General features: G+C 39.6%; 1 protein-coding gene across 12 annotated transcripts in view; it reads right to left on the bottom strand.

Moving 5' to 3' along the window:
- MYO3A (myosin IIIA) overlaps positions 1–24,736 on the bottom strand; it is a 135,428-nt gene that overhangs the window by 22,644 nt on the left and 88,048 nt on the right. For 9 of the 12 annotated variants that reach the window (XM_026841630.1, XM_026841626.1, XM_026841633.1 and 6 more), the window contains 11 exons: positions 17,306–17,459; positions 16,147–16,235; positions 14,322–14,451; positions 14,034–14,204; positions 8,441–8,520; positions 8,264–8,305; positions 7,728–7,805; positions 5,480–5,685; positions 3,224–3,335; positions 1,577–1,739; positions 835–921 (listed from right to left, as the gene is read on the bottom strand). In XM_026841630.1, the coding sequence (XP_026697431.1) occupies positions 835–921; positions 1,577–1,739; positions 3,224–3,335; positions 5,480–5,685; positions 7,728–7,805; positions 8,264–8,305; positions 8,441–8,520; positions 14,034–14,204; positions 14,322–14,451; positions 16,147–16,235; positions 17,306–17,459 (1,312 nt within the window). The remainder of the gene's footprint in view (positions 1–834; positions 922–1,576; positions 1,740–3,223; positions 3,336–5,479; positions 5,686–7,727; positions 7,806–8,263; positions 8,306–8,440; positions 8,521–14,033; positions 14,205–14,321; positions 14,452–16,146; positions 16,236–17,305; positions 17,460–24,736) is intronic. The other 3 variants (XM_026841625.1, XM_026841635.1, XM_026841636.1) reach the window with 3 other exon arrangements.

Here is a 24,736-nt window from a genome sequence, read left to right as displayed (position 1 = left end):
ACTGCAATGAAGTGCTCTTTTCAGTATGCACTAACATTGGCTCAGTGGAATTAACAGATGCATTTGACAATGATTAGAACCAGCACTGGTGTTGGTATACACTCATGAAAGCATATCTGAGATAGTTTGAATCTAGATAGTTTGGGTACTGGCAGAACTACCTTATATGTGAGATTACCACCTTTGTAATTACTGAAAGTGCTGTGCAGATTTGTGCCAGACCTGTTTTCAGACCTGTCCCTCTCTAGTGGTACTGCTGCTGATTTCAGAGCTGCCTGGACTACATCTGGCTCGGGGACATCTCTGCAGAGATGGAGGAGACAGAAAGAAACACAGGGAGGAAAAAGGGATGCATACATCTGGATTTCTGCAGAAGAGAAGGAATATTTTGCTGGGTTGGATTGAGCAATGTCAGAAAAGAATCAGAGTGAAATTACAGGTCATAGTCTTCTCAAACATAATTATTACTGATATGTAACAAAACCTATTCCTAATAAATAACATGCACATGCACATTATATGCAGACAATGTCATATGGGGCTTCAACAATACCAACTGTAATACTCAGACATATCAGACTAGGAGAGAAAAAGCTTGCTATGGCATTTAACTACCCACTTCACAGCTGTGGAAAGTGACTCTAAGCCACTTTGAGGTACAGGTAACCAAATACACTGACCCATTTCAACCACTATATATAGATATCTAATAGATAAATTATACCTTAGAAAGGGTAAATGACCATAGGCAGTGTAGCTAGGTAACACCACAGAATCTAGATCAACATGTGTATGGATAGCACATTAGAAGTCATGAAAGCAAACAATTCTTACTTGCTTGAAGTCTAGTAATATATTCTTCCACTTTTTTATTATGTTTTGCATTTGCGTATTCTTTACGAGCAACAAAACCCCTGTAAGCTGAAAAGAGATGTCAAAATTTAAATAATCCATTAGGTACACAAAAGGCTGTAAGAATAAAAAAATTCTGGAAGAAAATACTGACATCCATTAAAATATTCATAAATATTTTGCAGGCTTTCGCTTTCAAAAACAATGGCAAACAAGCACAAGCAGCAAATCTACACAAAAACTATGTTTTCTGGTGTGTAAAGTTATTATGAATGAAATTAATACAAAACACAAGAGAATCAGAATGTAGTATAAGATGATGTTTGAAATGTATTAAAAATTTCAGCTGATGTCTCCATCAACAGAGTAATTGGCCTTATTATCTAGGCCAGTTAAAACATTTTATTTTCATTATTATTTCATACAACCTTGTCAGAGCATGTCAGAATATTATTACTAACTATCATCTGTGCAATCACATCCTTACATTGTTAAAATTGCCTTTTAAATATAACATTGATAAACGTAACTTCAGTAAAGAGATTGTCATATACTGGTTAAAAGAAATTTTCCTTTGTAAGAACAGACAGCAACATGTCTAAGATATTTTGTCAAATGTAACAGCAAGAAAACAGCAAAATCTACATCCAGCTTGCACTTCCATCTATCAACTGTACACATGCACTAGCTTTAAGCAAAATGTTAAATGTTTTAAAGCTATTACCTGACTGTATTTTAATAGCACTTTGTTCCCTTTGTTCCTTTATCTTTTTGTATCTCCTTGAACCCAGCCACCCTCTGACACAAGCTTGAATCAAAATAATCATGTCAACTGTCTCCTTCCGCATTAGATTTAGCTGCTCCACATGATAGTATTTGAGGAATACCTTAAAAAGAGTAGGCAGACAAGTAGAAGTTTTAGTTGCCCACCCAGACCCTTTATATGCTCAATCTGTTTAACATCAACAAGAGTTACAGGCTGTTTTCAAATGATGAACAGACTCTTTAGCTGTAGTAGCTACATTTGATAGCATTTTGACTGTTTAGGGTATTAAGTTTACCTTACTCTCCCTTTCAACATCTTTTGTCAGTTCCTGCTTATTTATTCTTTCATGGGAAGGTGTTTTAAAGTCCCAATGCAAAACTTCAGTCCGTCACTATAAATCTGTTTTCAAAACTATGAGGCTGACGTTTTGCTAACCGCACAAATCTGATGTGTTACATAAACATGATCCAAATCTGGAACCTTCAACCTCCCTGCTTTCCAATTTTAAATCTAAGGCATTGTTTATTTACTAAATTGCTTTTATCAAGCATGAAGCTCATATAACCCCTGAAAAAGCAGTCCAGCACAAGGGATACAAACACATTCTTGGTGTGTATTAGGATAAAATAAACCGTAGAAAGAGCTTGTGCAATTAAGACAATAATTATGCTTATTTTGCAGAATCCCCCCAATCTTGATCACTTGGTACAGATACAGGTTAACCCTAATTAAACTAAACGTAAGCTATAGATCTCATCGCAAGATATGCTTCCTTTGGCTGCATGTTGTCCATTAACCTCACTAAGACAGCAGAGGGAAAGAAAGGTTGAGGAGGAGGTAACTTCATGGCTTCTGTCCCACCTAACCAGGAAGACATCTCAGAAGAAGAACAGTTGTTTCTTCTACACTGAGGTAATTTCAAATAGTTTAGGATCCATCTTTCTCTCTATCCATATCCTTCCTGGGCAATTCTGTTACACTAGCAGATCAAGACACTTGGTGCAGTACTTGTCTGATGCTTCTTTTCTCTGGCAGACCTTCTGAGATCTGTCAACTGGGGGGTGGGGGGGGTGAGCACATTGGGAAGGCTAGTGACTAGAACCAAAAGCAGGAATATGGGAACAGACATACGGTCCTCTTGTAATTAAGTCTTCTCCCCACTTCACATATATTGAATCATCCTGTTATCTCTTCCCCCAGTGCTCAAAGTCTGCCACAGAGTCTCAGGCTGGAAAGACAAAACCTTTTCCTCTCCCTTTGTGAGTCTGATTGCCTCATGGAAGAAGTATAACTTATTTTCCTTAAGGAAGTTTGGAATAAGTTCACTGGGATCCTTACTACCACATTTTTTGAAAGAAAATGCAAGCAGTGTTGTTGTCACAGGCTGCTTTGCACTGTGGCCTCACTAAACCTCATCTGAACTTTTGCACTTTACAGGGTCAGAACTTCAGCCAGCTATCAGGGAACAGTATCCAGCAAAGCATATTTTTTTAAAAACAATAGAGACCAACAGCTACTCAAACCAAATGGATGAGAAAACAAATTACTTAATAAGTTAACAATGACATACTGCAATAATGCAGATACAGTATGTTAAAAAATTACTTTAGTTTTTCCAAGAACCCAGTTGTCAAGGTGGGCTTTTTCCAAGATGGCAGCACAGGTTTCCGGGCTGACTGGAGGATCATCGTTTGTTTTGTAACAGATGAGGTAATACCTAAAGACAAATATATGATTCTTTATTCCATTAATAGTGAGCAATAGATGCAAACACATTTAAACCATTCATTTAAATAATAAAAACAGTTGCATGAAAGAAAACATAGCACAAAAAAACAAAGCATCATATGAAAGAAATTACTATGATTTATATGCAGTACTGAGAAACTCAATCAAAAGTGGATGAGTGACATATTGCACACCCTGGAGGATTGTTTAATTCTATATCAACACCAGAAGGCTTTTAAAAACTATGTAACCCAAGTAGAGCTGTGCACCAGTTCTTTGCTGCTCTGGCTCTCTGTGTTCTGTGAAAGTGATTTCAGTGGCAAAATAAAAATATTTTTAACAGCTTTTCTGCCTAAATTATCTTATTTCATATCTAGAAATGTCATGAAAATTTAGTACCTTATCTCATATGCTAGACCATCCTTTGGGATAGTTAGCATGATGTGAAATGCATCCCAGCTCTTATTACCTCCTTGGATTCAGCTTTGCATATCCTTCTGGAACATATATGTGCCATTATGACATATCATACATAAGCATTTAATCTGGCAAACTCATTACTTAGAATTAATTCTGACTAGGAAAAGAGGTCAGAATGCTCACACATTAAAAATTACCCGTAATGTACCAGCTCAGCTGCTGAGTAGGAAAGTTCTTGTGTGTTCCAGGACTTTCCAAAATGCTTCATAACAAAATGAACCATACCTATCTTATTGTTTTTTTGTTTTTGTTTTTGATTTTGGTTTTTTAATTCAGGAAAATTACACAAATTATGTGTGCTCCATGATAGTACATTCTGCTTTTTTTCTTGTTACTTAGCCTCTATACACAAAGCTTGGGTTGTACCAGCTTTAAATAACAGTAACAATTTCCTCATGGAATAACAAAAAAAGAGACAATGTTGATTCCTGCATTATCACCAAAACCTACAGCTCCTTTTTATTTCCTTTTACTACACAATTAACTGGCTTATTTTTATTCTAACAGAATAATTTTATATTAATAATTATCCCAGGTCTACCTGTAACTCGCAACTATTAAGAAAAAAAAACGACAAGGAGATAGATACTTAATAAAAATCCCTTTGTGTCATGAGGGCCACATCCTCAGTGCTGGAGATCTGCACAGCCTCACTGTAATCAGGAGAACACTCTCTGGAGAGCTACCCTGTTATGTTCACTGCTTTCTTCTCTTTTACCTGAACAATAAAATTTTTTATAATGAGCAGTGACCAAAAGTCACGCACGTCTTGACGCAGTGATAACTACCTTTTCTCATGCTGTACTCTTCCAAAACAGTTAACAGTCCCAGGATTATTCTTTCCAGAAACAGTTTTATAAAAACATCATTTTGTTCTTCCTCTCTTTCCTTGTGCAACTGCAGCACTCTGCTGCTAGCTCTCTGTTTCTAGTGCACTACTAGTTTTAAGTGCTTCTGTCTGAATGAGTGTTGCTTGCTTCTTCCCAGTTTTGATCTCCATTCCACCAATCTCAGTTCTGATTGAGGCAATACTCAGGGTCTTTATTTGTAAGAGAAATACAGATTAAGTGCTCAGAATTATTTTTTTGGGGTGGAGGAAGAAGAGATAGTTAAAGGAATTATAAAATCATACTGAGTTCACTGCTCTTCTTAACAAGTGACTAATACTTAGAAATTGTATTTAAAAAAACCTGTATGCACTTAATGAACTTCTCAGTCCTAGATTAGCAATACCAAATTATCATCCATCCTGCACAAAGCAGATGCTGCACAGTGCTGAATGTCTGGAGCTAGAGAAACCGTAGGGCTCCTTGGATGCTATTGCTCCAAATTCTTGGCTGTAATTTGAAGTACTGAGTTTCTAAACCTCAAGTCTTTGAAGAAAACTTTCATATTATAAGCAAGACAATTTTTATCCAAATGTGCAGGGAGCCTGAAACAATCATCCTGAGCGGCATCATCTTCCCCTACCAATCCAAAACAGGTCACTAATCTTGTGCCTGAACTACACTTTGCCATCCAGTCTATAATCTTCTTTGTCATAGGAATGTCTGTGTTTTTTTCTGTAAAGACCATGCCAAAGACACAGTTGATACTTAGCAAACACTGGCAGCAATAATAGGAGAGGAAAAGGCTTCTTCACATCAATGTTACCGTTTTATGAAGTTAGCGAAGAGTATACGGTGTGAATAACCCTGTCTTCGAATTCTTGCTGTCTCCAGAATTCCCGTGTAGCGCAGCTGAACCAACACTTTTTCTTTATCAAACTTTTTTGCCTGACGGTCATTGTTTGGCTTGATGCACCTGACAAAATGAGGCTGGCCAACAACCATTTTGGATAACAAATCCATCAGAGAATACTGCAAGAAAGTAACAAGATATCTGTCACCAGGATATTTATAAAACTTGTAAAGAGCTCCATGTGTAGGTGAAATTTTATTTCATATGATCAGAATCACATCCAAACCCATTTACCAGTAAGTTGGTACTTTAATAGTAGATGACCCAACAACAATTCTAGCTTTGATAAGATCTCTAAATTACTAGTGTATGCTACTTGAGAGAAACAGTGATTGAAAATGGATGTACCAAATTCCACTCAGAACATTCTCACAAACTACCATAACGTCTAACATATGATAGAAACTCTCCTTATACTTATTTGCTTCTCTTGGAACCTTGCTAGGTAATTATAGCCCACTTTTTTTCTGTTGTCACGTATTTGAAGATCCTTACTCATTCAGAGAGTAAATCATCTGTCTACAGATGGGCAGTGGAAGAGCAGCAAGCCAGTAAATATTGCCATCCCTTCATTGGAGGAAACTAAGGCCACCCCAGAAAAGGAGCTGCTCAAACTGCTCTGAGCTAGCACATCCTGTTTATTGTACAGGCTGATGGTGATACTATAGCTGCCCTGCCAAGAGGAAACTTTTCAGGACAACAAAACTAGAAGTACACAAAATCACAATTTCAAAGTTGCACTTTTCCTTCTTCACCAGGATACCAGGCTAGCAGAGGGGATGCAGTCTGTAGCTCCCCATGCCAACTGAGGTAAATCTGGCTGTAAACAACCTTGACTGTTTTTTTTTTTGTAAAATTGCTTCATGGGAGGATTGTATTATAACACAAATGAAGAGGCTTATTCCTCAAGATTCAACCTGACTCAACAGAATGAGGCAACCAGGAGGTAATGCAGTTCAGCAGTAGTTTGGATACGGGAAACTAGTGTAGGACGTCAAGAGCCATATGTTTCCTATTAAAATGTGCAATTCCATTCTGGACAGACGCTGCACCATGCAGCAAAATGCTTAATTAGCTTCAGCACTAGTGTGCCAATCTAACACAAACAAGTAGGACACGCTAATGGATATTTTTTTTTTTTCCATTCAGTCTGAGGTGGCAGATGCTTTTCTCAATCACCCATAGATTTCTGTGTATGAGTAAACCAGTGGGGCTGAAGCTGAATCTTCATTTAAGAGCATTAGCTAGCATGATCTGAGCAGGGATTTCCACTACAGAAAATAATAACAGAAAAGTGTAAATGTAAGTAATTCGTTTGCAGCCTCTGATGATAGATGTGCTGGTAATGCACTGAATCACAGACATCAGGTTTGAATGAGATTCAATAAATTTTTCCACCTAGAACTTAAAATACTATGCAGCTTTGGATCATCACGATACCTAGGTTGAAATTATCCTTCACAGTCCACAAAGCTGTGCAACTGTATCTACTAAACAGAGATCTTGCTTCTTACTTTTCTCTGTCATAAACATAAATAAACGCTCATGGGTCATGAACATCACCTCAGCCATCTTAAGTTTTTGCTGGGAGAGATGACTAAATAAGAGTTGGAAATTCTAGGCTGAGCCCAGGTGAACCAACTCTGTGCACACTTGAAGGAAAGGATGCTCTTCACAGCTATTTTCTATTGCAGGACCAAGAGCACAGCCAGTGCTTAGTAAGGTCAAGAGCACTGCTGAAAGAGCCACAAGGATGGGACTCAGGACAGCCTCTGAGCAGTGACCATCAAGAGCTTTTTCTGGAGCTCCTGCTTCTAATTAACTTTGCCCCCTTGCTTCTTAAAATCTTAAAGAAACACTATGCCACTAATGTCCAACCTCTATCTCCCCTGGTGGAGAAACAAGCAAGTGAAAGATTAGTATCAATCATCATCCATCATCATGACAGAAATGTGGCTGTGTAATCAAGTACAATTAAAGATGAAACATCACAATCTTCTCTAGATATTTGTACTGCACAGACCACTGCATCATATATGCAGTTCACAAACTCTTAAATGGATCACTGTTGACTCTAAGTCAACAATGCATTTCAAAAGGTGAAAGAATAAACATTCATTCTACTCTAGAAAAAAAATTATTAAAAGATCTTGTATCTTACTCTAAAATAAGAAGCGACTGTCTGTGTTTTCATGCTGGTTGTCTCTCTTGGATGATGTCCCGTATCTCCTGTTTCATTCTATAAAAACGAAGAAAGAAAATGACACTTCTTATCTCTGCTAAGCCTCCAGTGCCTTTACCAATGCCATAATAAAGCACCCCTCAGAGAACATCATTAATAAAAAAAAAGTACTCTAAACAGAAAAAGTTACAGCATGATCACTAGCACAAATCAGTTACACCAGTACATTACGTTACTTTGCTACACATACACAAACATTCACACACAGAGGACACAATTTGATGACAGAGCATCTAAATAACTGCCACAAATAACCTGACAATGTCTGAGGTCCTGTCTGTTATTTCATCACTACTACTTAGACAACTGGTAGTTCTCTGAGGAACTTGACTATACTCCACACCAATATTTTAATTTCTCTTTTTGCTACAATACAGCTAGGAAATAATACATTTTTTTCCCCTGAATTTGTTATAAAGCTATAGCCAGAAAGAAGGGAAATGTTAGGTTTTTACCTCACGGAAGGAATATGAATTGCACAACACAAAGATATCCAGCTAAACAGAAAAGAAAATAGGAGAGGGAGAAAAACCAAGGAAGGGGTTACTTGCTTACTTTTAGTACCAATAACAGTATTGCCTTTCTAGTTTAAATTAGGGTTCAATGCAGAATCACAAAATCAGTTTTATTACCTTTGTATGACTGATGGATTTCTGGGGGGTCCACATTTGGTAACTGATTGTAGTTTTGCTTTTAGTGTGTGCCAAGTTACCTATGGAAGATGAAAGAAGGCAACCTACCAAAATGCTTACATCTCATCTAAACTGAAAACTATGCTGAACCACCTTATTCATGCTCGCAGTGTAGCCATATGATTATTATAAAGGTTGTTGACGTTTTTGCAGTATGTCCTTGTTTCCCACTTCACCTTTGGCATGGAACAAACTCTGAAGAAGTTGCATTAAGTCAGAACATGGGCTGAATTTTCCTCCTTCAGCACTTATGTCACCTACTAGAGCAAAAAAATAAACAAATACTGCTGCAGAAGGTAAGAAAGATATATCTTAGAGCATCCATGTGGCTTTACCCTAAGGATGTTATTGTACTATTCTAGCTCAAAAAAAAAGTGCCAGCACCCTTCTCTGGCCCTAAGGGCAAGTGACATAGTATGACTCAGGTCTATACAGCTAAACTATATACTTCACTACTTTTTTAAGCTCCTGGTAAAAATAAGGTTGTATCTTTCCATAGAGCTTGTTGGAAACGATTGCTGGCCTGTGCTTTCCCTTGCAGTGTGACTGGGTATTTCTGGGAGGCTGCTAGCTGACATGGTCCACAACTGTCCCAGGGAGGCACACTAACAATTAATCAGAATGGGCAATCCTGTGGGATTGTTTCAGCTATTGTTCATCTGTTTGGTTTACTAGCATACACATAGTCTTAAGATTCTAACCTTGGAATTCTTAATCAAGTAATACCTGTATTATGATGAATTGAAGGACTAGAAGTATTAGAAGTACTAGAAATATTAGGGAGTGTGAAAGGGAAATTGATTGGTGGAGTAGCACCTTGGCACTCATGAAGCAACATGAGCAAATGGAGGCTCCAAACAAGGCAGGCAATCCCTCACCCTCTTGCTACCAGGCAGAAGGAGGGGAGGGACCTAAGAGATGGGGGAGGCTGGAAACAGGTCCCTGGTCACAGAGGCAGGAGAATCCTCTCCTGACCTCCCTCACCCTCCATGGTGTCCCTTCACAATAGATTCGGGGCCTTGGAACTTTTGAATGAAGAAGAGAAGGAGGAAGAAAATGAGACAAACAAGGAGGAAGTCCAAGGTCCACAAAGGCTGGGTCATTCTGGACCAGGTATTAAAATCAGTTCTAAAAAGAACCCCACAAGAGTCATTGTAGTGGGTGACTCCATTCTGAGGGGTGTCGAAGGTGTCGAAGGCCCAATATGCAGACCAGACCCATTTCATAGGGAAGTCTGCTGCCTCCCTAAGGCCCGTGTCAAGGACCTCACGGCAAAACTCCCTGCTCTAGCGAGAACCAAGGACTACTAGCCTCTCTTGGTTTTCCAGATAGGTAGCAACAACATTACCAGGAGAAGTCCTAAAGCAATGAAGAGAGATTTCAGGTCCTTGGGGAAACCGATTAAGGGGATGGGGGCACAAATTGTGTTCTCCTCCATCCCTTCAGTTTTGGGGATGGATGAAAGAGAATACCAGAGAACTCAACAGATGAACTTGTGGCTCTAATACTGGTGTTACTGTGAGGGCTTCAGATTTTTCAATCATGAGTTAGTATACAGAAGACTAGACCTTCTGGCATCAGATGGGATGCAGCTGTCCCAGAGGGGGAAGGGGATGTTGGGGCAGGAGTTAGCTGGGCTCATTTACAGAGCTTTAAATTAGATTTGAAGGGGGAAGGGGGCAAAACATCGGCCCATCTGAAGTGCATGTATACCAGTGCACACAGCATGGGTAACAAACAGGAGGAGCTTGAAGCAATGATGAAACAGGAAACTTATAATGTAGTGGCTATTACAGAAACATGGTGAGATGTCTCCCATGACTGGAGTGCACCAGTTGATGGCTACAAGCTCTTCAGGAGGGATAGGCAAGGAAGGAGAGGTGATGGGGTGGTGTTGTATGTTAGGGACTGTTATGATTGCTTCGAGTACAAGTGTAGTGAAGACAGGGTGGAGTGTCTTTACGTTAGAATCAGGGGGAAGGCCAACAGGGCAGATGTTGTAGTAGGAGTCTACTATAGGCCACCCACCCAGGACAGAGAGATGGATGAAATACTCTGTAGGCATTTAGAAATCTAACAATTGATTGCCCTTGTTCTTGTGAGAGACTTTAACTTCCCAGACATCAGCTGGAAATACAACACAGCAGAGCGGGACCAGTCCCGGAGATTCCTGGAATGTGTGGCAGATAATTTCCTGACACAGCTGGTGAGTGAACCAACAGGAGAAGGTGCCCTGCTGGATCTCCTCTTTGTGAACAGAGAAGGACTGGTGGATGATGTGACGGTTGGAGGCTGACTAGGGCACAGCGATCATGGAGTAATCGAGTTCTCTATTCTTAGAAAGGCCAGGAGAGGGAAAAGCAGAACTGACATCCTGGACTTCCAAAGGGCTGACTTTGTCTTGTTTGGGCACCTGCTTGACAGGATCCCTTGGGAGATGGTCCTGAAGAGTACAGGGGTCCAGGAAGGCTGGGCACTCTTCAAGAAGAAAGTGTTAATGGCTCAAGAGCAGGCAGTCCCCAGGTGCTGTAAGAGAAGTTGTTGACAGAGAAGACCATCCCGGCTAAACAGGGAGCTTTGGCTGCAACTCAGGGAGAAAAGGAGAGTTTACAGCTTTTGGAAGAAGGGGCTAGCCACTATGATTACAAAGATGCTGTGAGGCTATGCAGGGAGGAAATCAGGAGGTTTAAAGCCCAGCTGGAAATTAATCTGCCTTCAGCAAACAAGGACAACAAGAAATGTTTCTGTAAGTATGTGAGCTGCAAAAGAAAGACCAGAGAGAGCCTCCATCGCCTGCTAGATGCAGGAGGAAACATGGTAACAAGTGATGAGGAAAAGGCTGAGGTGCTTAATGCCTTCTTTGCCTCAGTCTTTAATAGCAAGACTAGTTGTGCTGAGGGAATCCAGCCTCCTCAGCCAGAAGACAGAGACTGGGAGAATGACCCCCCACATTCCAGGAGGAGACAGTCAGTGACCTGCTGCATCACACAGACACACACAAGTCTATGGGACCGGATGGGATACACCTGAGGGTGCTGAAGGAACTGGCTGGGGTGCTCGCTAAGCCACTTTCCATCATTTACAGCTGTCCTGGCTGACCGGGGAGGTCCCGACTGATTGGAAATTGGCCAAAGTGACGCCCATGTATAAGAAGGGTCAGAAGGATGATCCAGGAAATTACAGGCCTGTCAGCTTGACTTCGGTGCCCGAGAAGCTGATGGAGCAGCTCATCCTGAGTGCCATCACACAACACATGTGGGACAACCAGATGCTCAGGCCCAGTCAGCATGGGTTTGTGAAAGGCAGGTCCTGCTTGACAAACCTGATCTCCTTCTACAACAGGGCAACCTGCTTCTTGGATGAGGGAAAGGCTGTGGATGTTGTTTACCTTGACTTCAGTAAGGCATCTGATACCATTTCCCACAGAATTCTCCTGGCAAAACTGGCTACTCGTGACTTGGATGGGCACATGCTTCACTGAGTAAAAAACTGTCTGGATGGCCGGGCCCAGAGAGTTGTGGTGAACGGAGTTAAATCCAGTTGGCAGCCAGTCACAAGTGGTGTCCCCCAGGGCTGGGTTTTGCGGCCACTCCTGTTTAACATCTTTATTGATGATCTAGACGAGGGGATTGAGTGCCCCCTCAGTCAGTTTGCAGATGACAGCAAGCTGGGTGGGACTGTTGATCTGCTCGGGGGTAGGGAGGCTCTGCAGAGAGACCTGGACACGCTGGAGTGATTGGCTGAGGCCAACTGGAGGAGTTTCCATAAGGCCAAATGCCGGGGGCTGCCCTTGGGCCACAACAACCCCCAGCAGCGCTACAGGCTTGGGGAGGAGTGGCTGGAGAGCTGCCAGTCAGAGAGGGACCTGGGAGGGTTGACTGACAGCTGGCTGAACAGTACAAGAGGGAATGACCTCAAGTTGCACCAGGGAAGGTTTAGACTGGACATTAAGAAGCATTTATTTACAGAACGGGTTGTTAGGGATGGGCAGCCCAGGGAGGTGGTGGAGTCCCCATCCTTGGAGGTGTTTAAGATTAGGGCCGACATAGCACTGAGGGATCTGATGTAGTTGGGAACTGTCAGTGTTGGGTTGATGGTTGGACTGGATGATCTTCAAGGTCTTTTCCAACCTAGATGATTCTGTGTTTCTGTGTGGTGTATTCGACTGGTTTACACAGACACTGGTCTTCTAAAGGAATAATGAAAACTGCTGAGCTTTCCATCTTGTCACTCTATGTTGATAAAGCTCAACCACTGCTGCATGCTGCCCTTGCTTCTGCTAATATCATAAAACCTCTGGAATCTCACGCTCCACTGGGAGAGCCTGTAATCTCTGTGCTCAGCTACTATCAATAATAGGTGGGTAAGAGTTGGATAAATAGTGGCAAATATACAGCATGCCAAGATAATGCATCATGTATTATGTGATGATAGCAAGTGCTAATCCTCCGTTGGGTTTAGCTGAATATCACAGGGTGGGGGAAGGAAAGAGAGAGGATTACTCACACCTACTTTAGGCTATCTGAAAGTGAGGTATTACAGGATCCTCATTGTATTCAGTGGAGAGAGTCCTCCTTCAGAGGAGATTTATCCCATTCAAAGACAAACAACTGAGATAGGCAAGATGGGTCGGACTCTAAGTAAACCTCTACATTTCCGCTGGTTCTAGATTAATAACTTAGATCAGAAATCTAACTTTTAGTTGGCTATCACTGGATGGTTTGGGTCAGTTTCGAAAGGCTACACACAGTGTTTCGTAATATCTAACAAGGAAAAACTAACCTTCAGAGTTATCTTGCAAAACATTACCTAAGACTTGTGATCAGCTGGACCCTGACTTTGGCTCTACAGAAGTTATAGTTTAGTATCTTAACAGATATCAACAAGTTTAAAAGTTCAGGCAAGGACATTGAACTCAGTGTTTTCCCAGGAACAGACTTAAAATAGACCTTCAAAATCAAATTTTGCATTCCACCAGCCAAGCTCTTTTTGTGAAGAATAGAAGCTTTGCCAAAACCTCAGTTTCTGCAAGCTATGATAACATTTTAGAGAAATTTCCATCAGGCTCTTCCAATTTAGCTTTTCTGTTCTACTACATGTACATCTCCCATATAGCTGTACAATAAAGTAATGTTGTAAGGTACTTACTGTATGACATCAATGCCATCACACAGGGAGTAATACAACACAATAGAAAAGTGATTATGAGGAGACTTACCCATCATCCTATGGGCAGGTAGGACACTGCAAAGACCTGGTTCAACTAAGGTTCAATTTAGGAGTAATTTCTGTAGAGCCAGTCATATTCCTCCACCCCAACTTATGAACTCCCTGAGGAAAGGCTCACTACTAGGACCCCATCAGTTACCTACTGTAAAGGACTAAAAGACTGGGGAAATAAAGGAATGTCTCCTCACTCTTTGCAGCAGATGTTAGGCCCTGACCTTGGTTCTCTACTGCTTTAAAGAAAAATCGCACTGAGACAAAACAGGTAATTTATATATGCCCTGTCCAAAAAAGGCCTGTGACTTACCTGATCCTTTCTGTTCAGTCCTCAACTCAAGGGGTGCACTCCATTCCCTGTCTTGCTCCCCTACCCTGAAGAGAGGACCCTGAAAGAAGTCTCTACCACCTCCTTGGCATCTGACCAGACCAATCCCTCCCCTGCAGCTTGAGAAGTCTGGGGCTCCATTCTGTATAGATTCTAGGGTTGGAAAGTTAAGCCACAAAGTGTATAATGTCATCAACAAATGCTCATATGAAACCTAGCAGTGGTCATCACAAAGGCTAGAGAAAAATAAAATTACCACAGTAGCAATACCTGTTTTTGTAAGAGGATGGGTTGCCAACTGTCGCGTCAGATTGTTTTCAGATGATCGCAGTAGTAGCACAATATCAGCTGGCAGAGTATCTCTATTTTTGGCTAGGAATCCACTTGCATTATATAGAACCTGTTTAAAAAGTGCATTTATGCATAGTCTGGGATTTTGAAAAGTAATTATAAATTTAAGCACTCTGGCATGTGGCTTTTAATATACCAAGATACAAAAATAGTTTTTCAGCCATTAGGCTGTCTCTTGTTTACAGTCTTCCTTTTGATCATTGAAAGTTCTAACTTTTCAAACAGAGAACCATTGTGATGAAGATCACTAAAAACAAATCCATCATTCTAAAGTAGCTTGAGACATTAATTTTCCTTAATGCTGGTGTGGATTTATCACTAGGACAAGTGTACTGCAGTCCTCATTTACACAGTACATGTGTACATGCACAATTAGCAATGCACTTGCTTTCAACAACATCACACACGATTATCTCTATGACTGTACAATCTTTCTGTCCCATTCATATCACGCTGTACTGGACTCAGGACTCAGTATTAATTGTAGAGGAAGTCTGCAAAATCACAAATGGCATATTGGCAATTGAAATCTCTGTTGAAATTCCAGAAATGGTGTACCTAACTCAAAATGTACCTCCAGGGCTCTATCTTAATGATGCTGTAAAAGACCCACAAGAAAACATAGCCTGTGAAAGGTAGAAGATACTGGCATATTTAATTTAGAAAAAAACTTTACAAAACAAACCATTAAGAGTCTTAAATTACAAAAAAGGTTTGTAAAGAAAGATGAAATAAATTGTTCTCCAGTTCCACAGCAAATAGGACTAGGAGTAATGAACTTAAATCACAGAAATGGAGCTATAAGCTAGACAGTAGGAGCAACTTCCTAATGAAAAAGCTTGTTGGAAATTGGAAGGGGTTGATGGGGCACTGGTGGTATCCCCATCTTCAGTGGCTGGTATCAGGAATATTACAGGGAGAGCTGCCTCTCTGCTTCTCAGCAGTGAGGTATGCTATGCTGGTGAAGTGTAATTCAGCTGGAGATGAAATTCAGAGGAGTTACTGCAGGCCGCTTGTAACTGGGTGTCTTACACAAGTGGCAAGTTATTTTCCATCAGCTGAGGGGCAGTATGTTGCCTCCTTCGAGGCCATCTGTTCCACCACTGCACAGACCCAACATTGTTTCCTATGTGAGACAGCAATGCTCACTCCATACCCCTTTAAAAGAGCTCAGAAGGAGGTAGAAGCTCCTGCTTTCACAGGGCAAGGTTTGGGTGACCAGTGGCATCTTGCTCCTCCTGAGTTTGAAAACCATGTGCAGTAAGTCACCTGGTACAGGAGGGCAAGATTGCTCATTAAATGATGCAGAAAGCAGGGCCTGCACTATGTATCTGGCTTATGACAAAGTATAGAACTAATAAGTAAGGCTGATGGGTGTGTAGGAGGTAGGAGAAAGAATGGAGCTAGATCCTGATTTGAAGCAGTGGGAACAAGCATGGCACAGGACTTTGAGGAACTAGGGGGAAGAGCACTGAATTGCATTACATAATGGTTATTTTTTGGTTCTGCTATAATACAGTCAGTTCATTTACTTGGAGACATTTAAGAAAAATATATTTCTGCTCTTGCTTTTTTTTTGTGAGGGAAAATAACTTGCCAATTTACTTTTGATGTGTAAGGCAACGCCAAAATTTCCATGTCAGGCCTGAATATATGAAGGTTGAGAACCAACCCGGCTGACTCTTTCATTTCCTTCCAGTCCTACTCTTCCACAGACCCCAACTAATATCATTAGGTCTCTTACCTTTCCTGCATAATGGTAAATCCCAAAGGTTAGATCTACTCTTTTGGGTCTCCAAAAATATTTTGACTTCAAATTATCTTCAAATTTTTCTGAAAGGAAACACACAGCTTATCTTACTGGAGTTAATGTACAATAATTGTCTTCTGAAGCTGTATCCCTCTAAGGGTATTGCCTGACTTCTCAAACAATGCAGCAGCACGAAAACAGACTGATGTTTTTAAGGACAAAGATACTGTAACGGTCCTGTAACAAAAGGCATTGGATAGAGAATAAGGGGGTTCTTGGATCAGTTGCTTATTTTGTACCGTTGTCTTTCTGTGTCACCTCAGAAAATTGCTTGCCCTTCTAAGCTTTTGATCTTCATATATGAAACAATGTAGTAATTCTTTCTAAGGATTCCTTGGGGAACTGTGAGAAAACATTCATCAACTGATTGAGGGCCTCTGTACTGTAGACTAAAAGTATGAGGATAGAAAGACAACAAGCTCTTATAATTGCTTTAGCATGCGCATTGTTGCTGGGTGTTACTAGGTTTTGTCATTGGGTGTTGGTAAAAACTCTCATTTGACACTGCACATCCAAAAATGAGTAAAGCAAGGATTTATCTGTGCAGAAACCCCACCAAAATAACTAAATCAACTGTAACTGCAACTACTCTGCAGCACTTAAATATTCAGGATCTGAACAACATATTTAGGTGTTTTAATTTTAATTTCAGAATAGAAAAAAACAGGAAGCATAACATTCTGAAAGGCACTAAGGCAGGTTTGCAACCATTACCCTTAAACAGTACTAAAATTCTTGTTCAGATACGGCTCATCAAAAATCTCAGAGCCGAATATGACTCAACTTCGAAATCAGTGTTCTTGGCATATGAGTCTTAACTCAGTTTGATCTTTATCTTTCAAGCCCTGCAACTAAAAATTCCTGAAGGTAGGAGAATTCAAAACCTGGGTCAGCAGCTTATGTTCCTTTGTACTCTTGATGTTTCTCTAGTAGTTTCAAAGACACATCCATCCCTGCACGCATGCCTCCCTCAAACATACTGTGACACTAGAATGTGGCCTCACTAAAAACATAACTAGCATATAGCCTAAACTGGACTTGCCAAACGTAAATCTAACAGGGAGACATCCTGTGAAACAAACCATATACTTACCTACAAGTGTCTGATCTGTTGCTTGTGGGAATCGACTTTCCTCATCCAGCAGGGACAATAAACCCATTGGTTTCTGCAGGAACATATCTAAGAGGGGCCTGTTGTCCTCATATTCTATAACTCTTGCATCAACACCTTCATATAGGTATTCATTCTGTAACAAACAAGAAGGCAAGCTTTGTCTATGTTTACAGAACCACTTCAGAAATTAATTCACAAACTGTCAATTGTAGCAAATTAAAATTACACTGAAAAGTACGCCCTGGGGCTAAAGACATCAAGGTTTTGCAGGAACAAATTTCAGTTGGGACATATCACACTGTCAGGCTATAGACTTTAATTGGCCTTTGGATATGTAAGTGCTTTCTATGGCATATTTGGTAAAGTAAGATGTTTATGCAAGAAGAATCAGAGTTGAAGATGATAAAGTGTTTGCAGTGGAGCTCTCAGTGTCAATTTGCTTCCCTGGTCTGCAACGTTAAAAATATTTCTTGATCATGTAGAACTACATTTACATTCCCAACTCATTGCTCAGCTCTGTGATGTACACTGGTCAAGATTTACAAAAGTAACTACAGATTACAGAGGCTTCACTTGTTTGTTTCCCCTCAAATGCCTGGAAAAGTTCTTATGTGGAAAAAAAATGATGCATACCTCCTAATATTTAAAGAATGGTGTACATACTTTCTAAAAATTAAATAAATTGTCACAGGTTGGCCTTTACAATGCTTTCACTCCTTTTAAGGAACTAGGAAAAAGGTATTCAGCAAGATTAAAAAACAATAGAAAAGTTGGTTTTGTGTTGTTTTGTTTTTTTCTCTTGAAGACAGCAAATATCTTTGGATTCCTACCAGACTAAGAAAAACCTGATAACAAATGCCATGTCCACAGTGTGTTGCAATAGTTATATCTTGAAAATAATCTAAATTATAGCTGAAGAATATAAGAATTACTTTCTTTAATCCTTCAGCAAGGCAGAGGACAGCCACAGATTTACCAAAACAAGGATGCCTAGGGACCACCACTTGTCCATTATTTTTGCCTGCATTATGTAATGCAATAGTAGTTATCCACTGCACAGTGCTCCCACCGTATAGCAGGGCTGCCTTCAGTCCTGTGCAGGCTATGCTATGAAACACACAATTAAACCTTTTGATCTACTTTAAAAATCATCCCTCTTCCAAAGGATAGGACTTTATAAAAGTGTTGTGTTAATTCATGGTGTTAACATCACAGCTGTGCTATCCTGAATTCATTGTAAGAAGAGTGTCATGAACATGAATGATGGCTAATATTAATGAGTTCAAAGACCTCTAACCCTGAAAGACCTCTCCTTACATGTCATTCACTTGAGTCTGAATGACAGTCAGGGGTGAGTGAAGAAGGCAATACGTTGAGTGTTTCAAAACAAGAGTTAACTGCCGTATACCACAGAAAAGCACATGTTATTAGACATCATACCTCTTCATGTCTAAGCTGAAGAGAAACAGAAAATTTAATAAAATCAGTAACCCTGTCCTGGAAAAACAGGCCCAAATAGATTTGCTTATTCATTTGAAAGAGAACACAGAATATATATCTAAATCATTCCAGTATCCAGATTGATCTAATTTCCCAGGACACTCTTCATTCTAAGGATAAATTATGGCTCAGTTTATATGCCTGTACAAGGGTGTAAGCAGTAAGAATCTCTCTTACAGCCCCATGAGGGCTTGTCATCTCAGACACGTAACATTAACTTCATTCATGTCTCTCCTGGAGCAGTGGACAGGTGGAGTTTTGCTTTTTATTTTAATCAATGACCTGAGTAGCAGGACAAGACAGATGTATCACTGATACAGGCAAGAAGTTAATTATATACCTGTAGAAGCTACTGGCAGGAAGGGAATGAATCTGTGTTATCTCCCAAAGATAACACTGCAGGAGGGGTAGCTTAGCTGAGGGCTACAGCTGTACCAACACACAGATGTTATGTTCATGAAAACAGCTGTTACTGCTTAGGATTATCAAGGGGAAAAGGGAATAGATTGTTTAAAATTGAATCTATGAGAAGAGTGTTTCTCAGACACTCAGACATCCTCAAACAAGCTCTCACAGACAACCCATCTAATAACTTTTACCAACGTCATATGCTTGTGAGGCTGCTTTAGAAAGCTGATAAAAGAGTTCTGTTTAAAACTGGAAAGAGGTCTGTAATACCTCCACTACTACACTGTAACACCAACATCTGCTCCCCTCCCTGCCTGGCCAGTGCACGAGGCCTGACCTCCAAGCCTGCAGTGTATGTGACCGTTCCGTCGTGTCTGCACCTCGACAACTGAATGAGTGTCAGCACTGACACTTCTGGTAATGCTGCCATCTGCCCAGTAGGATACAGAAGGAGTTCACTCCATCGCTTCCCACGGGCTCCTGGAGGATGGCTGATAACTGAGTCTTCCAGGCACACTGTGATAGATGGTTCAGAAATAAGACACCATATTACATTTTCCTATGCAATGCTGGTCTTCAACCATATTATTAGGATACAAGCAGCAAGGATAAACCACTTAATGATGCACATCATAAAACCATAATGAAATAGATCTTATTTGAATTAATCAACTGAATCAGTTACAGGATCCTGTAATCCCCAGTGATGTTTTATGACAAGAAAGCTCCTTAAAATAGCAGCTGCTCATTGAAATTCTAAAGCATAATACACTAGAAAGTATTCCTATGGATGGAATGTCAAAAGGAATGACTGAGTTACACTAATACTTGGGGTTTCATCTCATCTCAGTATTGCATGGTATCTTTCCCATGATCAAAACTGGGCAATACTAGCTTGTGCATTCTGGTTTCACTTAATAAGAAGAGAATTATTAAATGCATTAGGAATTGGTCTTCATGTCGAATAAAAGCAAAAAGTAATGGCATTTTGCTGAGAACATGGTATGATGACACTTTGGTTTAAATAGGAACACAGGAGACTTATTCAGAATGAACCTTTTCCAGCTTAAAGTAGAAGATATAATTGTCATATAAACATTGCCTATATTTTATGCAAAAAGTATCATCCTTCCAACTGACAGTAAATTTGCCACTTTCCAAAATGTTTTAGATATTTGACATTACACCTGTTACTTTCTATATAAGAATCACAACTGAGAAAAAAATGGGACTGTCATATTTCTGGGCAGTGTTACCTGCAGATCATGGAGCTGACAGAATTAACTTAGATCAGTATGTTACACGTAAAGGAAACACCTTGAAGGACAGGACCAAAGGTGCAAAAGTTGTGCTTCTCTTAATATGAACCAAAAAAAAAAAAAAGCTTGTGCCAGCACTCATTCCAATTAACTATAGACACACAAAAGAAATGACTAGAGAGCCCACACTTCCTCCCCAGTCTGTGGAGTCAGAGACACTTGTTTCCACTATCAGGAATCTAAACTATCTTTTTATCTGAAACTATATTCCCCACTTCAGCCTTTCTGTTAAATTAGGGAAAGGAGATTGCATTCAGGCCTAAAAACCTTTATTCTTAAATGCAAACATTAAGTCAACAATAAAGAATAAATTCCGTTAATTTTGACTTGAACTCTCCACATGGGATGCAGACTGCTCTAGCAGACACCCTGAGCCTTGGATGTTGATAGTATTACCGTTGCTTCCTACTATTCCTATCACTTCTGAGGACATTTTTGTAGGCCACACTTTTTTTTTTTGAGGAAAGCAAAACTGAACACTTTTCAGATTCAGATACAGAAAAGAAACCACTGACAATGCTAAAAACATGTCACCTGCAACACTGAAAGTACAATTCAGCCTTATGAGTTAATTTACTTCATTGTTCAAGTTGCCAAAAAATTATTCACCTTTCCCATATAATCACTGCTTATTAGGTTGACATGGCTTAACTGAGAACTAGACTATAATCAACTGATTTAGGCCTTGAGTTCCAACTAGATCATGTGGTATGGAATTGAATGGCAAAACAGGGAAAGAAATGAAGAAATAATGTCCCTGTAAGTTTTACTTCTCTTGAGAGTAGTGTGAAATTAAATTCTGCAAGTCTTCCTTGGGTAGATCTACAGGATGCAATACAGGATGCTAGAGATTTCTGAGATAGCACAGAGTAATCTGACATGTCTGTCTAGCATTACACAGGGCTGAGGAGAGACACTGGACTGGGACACCAGCAACAGGATAGCTCCATCAGCATGACAGTCAGCTTGGACTAATGAAAAGTCAACATAAAAGTCTTTGTGACTGCTGGCATCAGCCTTCTCCTAAACATAACTCCTGTCTTTAAAGACACAAACTCTTATGTGTGTGTAAAGTCATACAGACACATCAGCAAAGGGCAGGGGTCATCCTATTGTTTGGCTTTTACATAAGTGATACTTTGTATCACTAACAAGAACAATTTCAGTCCTATGATTTTGAAAATATTTCCTTTTTTCCACGTATAGAAAATTCAGTAATTATATTTTATATTTTCCTGCAAATAGCTTTCTCTTATTTGCCTGCAGGAAGGACCTGTATTTACAATTAAAGTCCATCACTGGTGTTAACTCAGGAGAGTCCTTACAGTGAACAGAAAAGATTCTGAAGCCACCTCCTTTCTCAAAGACTGTACTTGTGATGTAAAACTGACACAGCCATGTTATAAATAAATGAAATGTGATGTCTTATAATGACTATGAATCATACTGCAAATCATCCCATGCCATTGGGCTGTAATGCAGAATAATACATCTGTCATTTCCAGGCTCTGAAAGGGGAGGGATTTACACCCACACTTGCATGAACTTAATTTATATAGCTCATTCTGCACTGCTGTAGTAATATCTTTGGAAACTGCTACAAGATAATATAATGAAGTTTGATATAATCTGGTGTAGTGTCATGTAAATTAAAGTAGACATCTTACTTGGTTGGTATTACAGGCAGGATGTGGACACTTGTAATAGGAATATTAGGACTGGTACAAACGAAATATGAATGGAAATGTGCATCTAAGTACCAGAAGAAAAGAGTCTTAGAAGAATGGCCTGTGATTTGAATGAAGAACATTTGCTCACAGCAATAAAATTGAGGAAAGTGTTGCTTACATCAAGACCAGAAAGCCTTCACTCACATAAAAACACAGTGCAGGCAGCTAGCAAGTGGAACACCCTCTAAATCTGACAACAGGAGGATGACTGCAACATTATGGCACATCACATAACTCCTTTCCTTTTCCTACAAGCCCACCAAGGAACCTGACTGTAGGCATAAAGATGTATATATTCCAAACAAGCAAAACCAGATAATGACTTTGCCTAAAGATTACAGAGGCTGAAGTAAATAAGGTTCTGAGGTAAAAAACCACCCTGTAACAACTGATGATTGCTAAAGGGTGTAAAGATATCCAAAAATTATTTTAGCAAAACAAACCTAAGAGACATGATGAAGACTTGCTAGCTGGTGTCCCTTAATCTCTGTGGCTCTCACAAATGATCCTGGACAGACCACCTTAACACACACACATCCTAGTGCTTTCTATGTGGGTGTGAGTCAATGAAATCTATGAGAGAATGAGTGGGAGTGAGTAAGACTGACAGAGATTCTGTAAATAAAGATCACCTTCCCCTTCCATAAGGTCTGTGATTTTCATACTAATGTCCTACAGGGAGATAGGGGTAAACTATGTTGTCAGAATGAGAAGTTCATTTTTTCCCTCATCTGCTCAGTAGCAACATAACCACCCTGACCTCTGCAGCAGGGCATGTGCAGGACAGCAAACTCTTCCTACTTTGTGAGACCGCAAACCTCCGCATTAATATATGTCTGTCCAAAATGTTTCGTATTAGGATATCTAGAAACAAATAAAGGTAGATTACACTGAACAGGACCCAAATCTAATTAAAAAAGAGAAGGAGCACTGACAATATTTGTGTGTACAGGGATAGGGTTAGGAAAGCCAAGGCAGGTCCATCAGTAGCAAAGAGGCAACTAGGGAAAATATGGTCTGCTGCTGAATGGGTGTGGGTGACATGGAAAAGGCTGAGATACTTGATGCCTTCTTTACCTCAGTCTTGACTGATAATCCCAGGTCTCTGAGACCAGAAGGAAAGTCTGAAGCAAGGAAGGCTTACCCTTAGTGGCGGAGGATCAAGTTAGGGAACATCTGAACAAAGTGGATGCATGCAAGTCCATGGGACCCGATCAGTGCTTGGATTTGAGAGGAATAAATAACAGTGGTGCAGTGTGTGTTACTTCCATCTTCCAGCTGTTAGAAACAGGAGTAGTCAAGTATTCTTTTTGTGTGAATTTATGCACTTTGGAAAGAAGATGCCTAAGTAATTATAGTAGTTCAGACTAATTTCTCTCTGACTTTTAGACGCTATTAAAGACAACGAAATACTTATGACTGAGAATCTTTCACATAAATCTATAAAAACAACGACAAGGTGTAAAACTGAAAGACAGCATTTCCTGAAATAATTGGAAATGAGATAAAACATTGATCCATATAAAAAAACTTCAAGTTTATACATAGATATATACACCTCTAGACTGATACATGTACACACCTGCATACACAGACACATTCCAAACTTGTATCTGTCTCATCCTTAAACTAAGCAGTGATTAGCACTGACAAAATACTCTTTCTCTGCTAACAATTAAAATTTGTATTCAGGAGGATTTTCATCTATCATCTTTCATAAAACCCAGTAATTTCAATAAAACAGAGAAAGTATTTCACCTAAAATTTGAATCTTAACTGTTCTGCTCATACAGAATTCTGGAATATTTCTATTTTCAGCACAACTTTTTTTTTTTCCTGGATGCTTTATTTCTTCAAATAACAATTTTGAATAATGATTTAAAGATGGTTAATTTAATTCTTATGGAATTATTTACAAAGTTGAGATGACCTTTTTTGAATCTTTTCACCCTCCTCTTCAATTTCACAAACTTTTATAATTACAACTCTATTCCATTTCTGGTTTACATCAAATTATTTAGCTTAGATGCTCTAGTTCCTGAATACGAACAAAATAATTGTGAGATTTTCAGTTTTTAATAATGGAATTTCAGTGTTCATTAAGCTTATCGGTAAGCTATTAAGAATGCTGCACTTTAAAAATTATGTTACCACTCATTTATTTTTTTACTGTGGAATCATACGTCACTCATATTATTCCTCAAGAAAACAACACTGCACTTGCATCAAACCGATTACCACTGTGTTATGTTGCTTAGATACTGTACATTTCAAGATTAATGCATTCTATTAGGCATTTTACTTGTAAGTAGCAAGCACTGCTTCACAGAATACACACTCAGAAAACATTTGGTATAATCTGCAATTTACAATCTATTATAGAGAAGGAATAATGTGGTTTCTTGAGACAAGGGTTTATACGTTCAGCAATATTAAAGCTTTATCAAAATATT

Source organism: Athene cunicularia (assembly GCF_003259725.1).
Source record: "Athene cunicularia isolate RWA chromosome 2 unlocalized genomic scaffold, athCun1 chr2_part1, whole genome shotgun sequence".
NCBI lineage: Eukaryota > Metazoa > Chordata > Aves > Strigiformes > Strigidae > Athene > Athene cunicularia.
The sequence above is the reverse complement of the archived record's forward strand: the minus strand, read 5'-3'. Positions and strand labels throughout refer to the sequence as shown.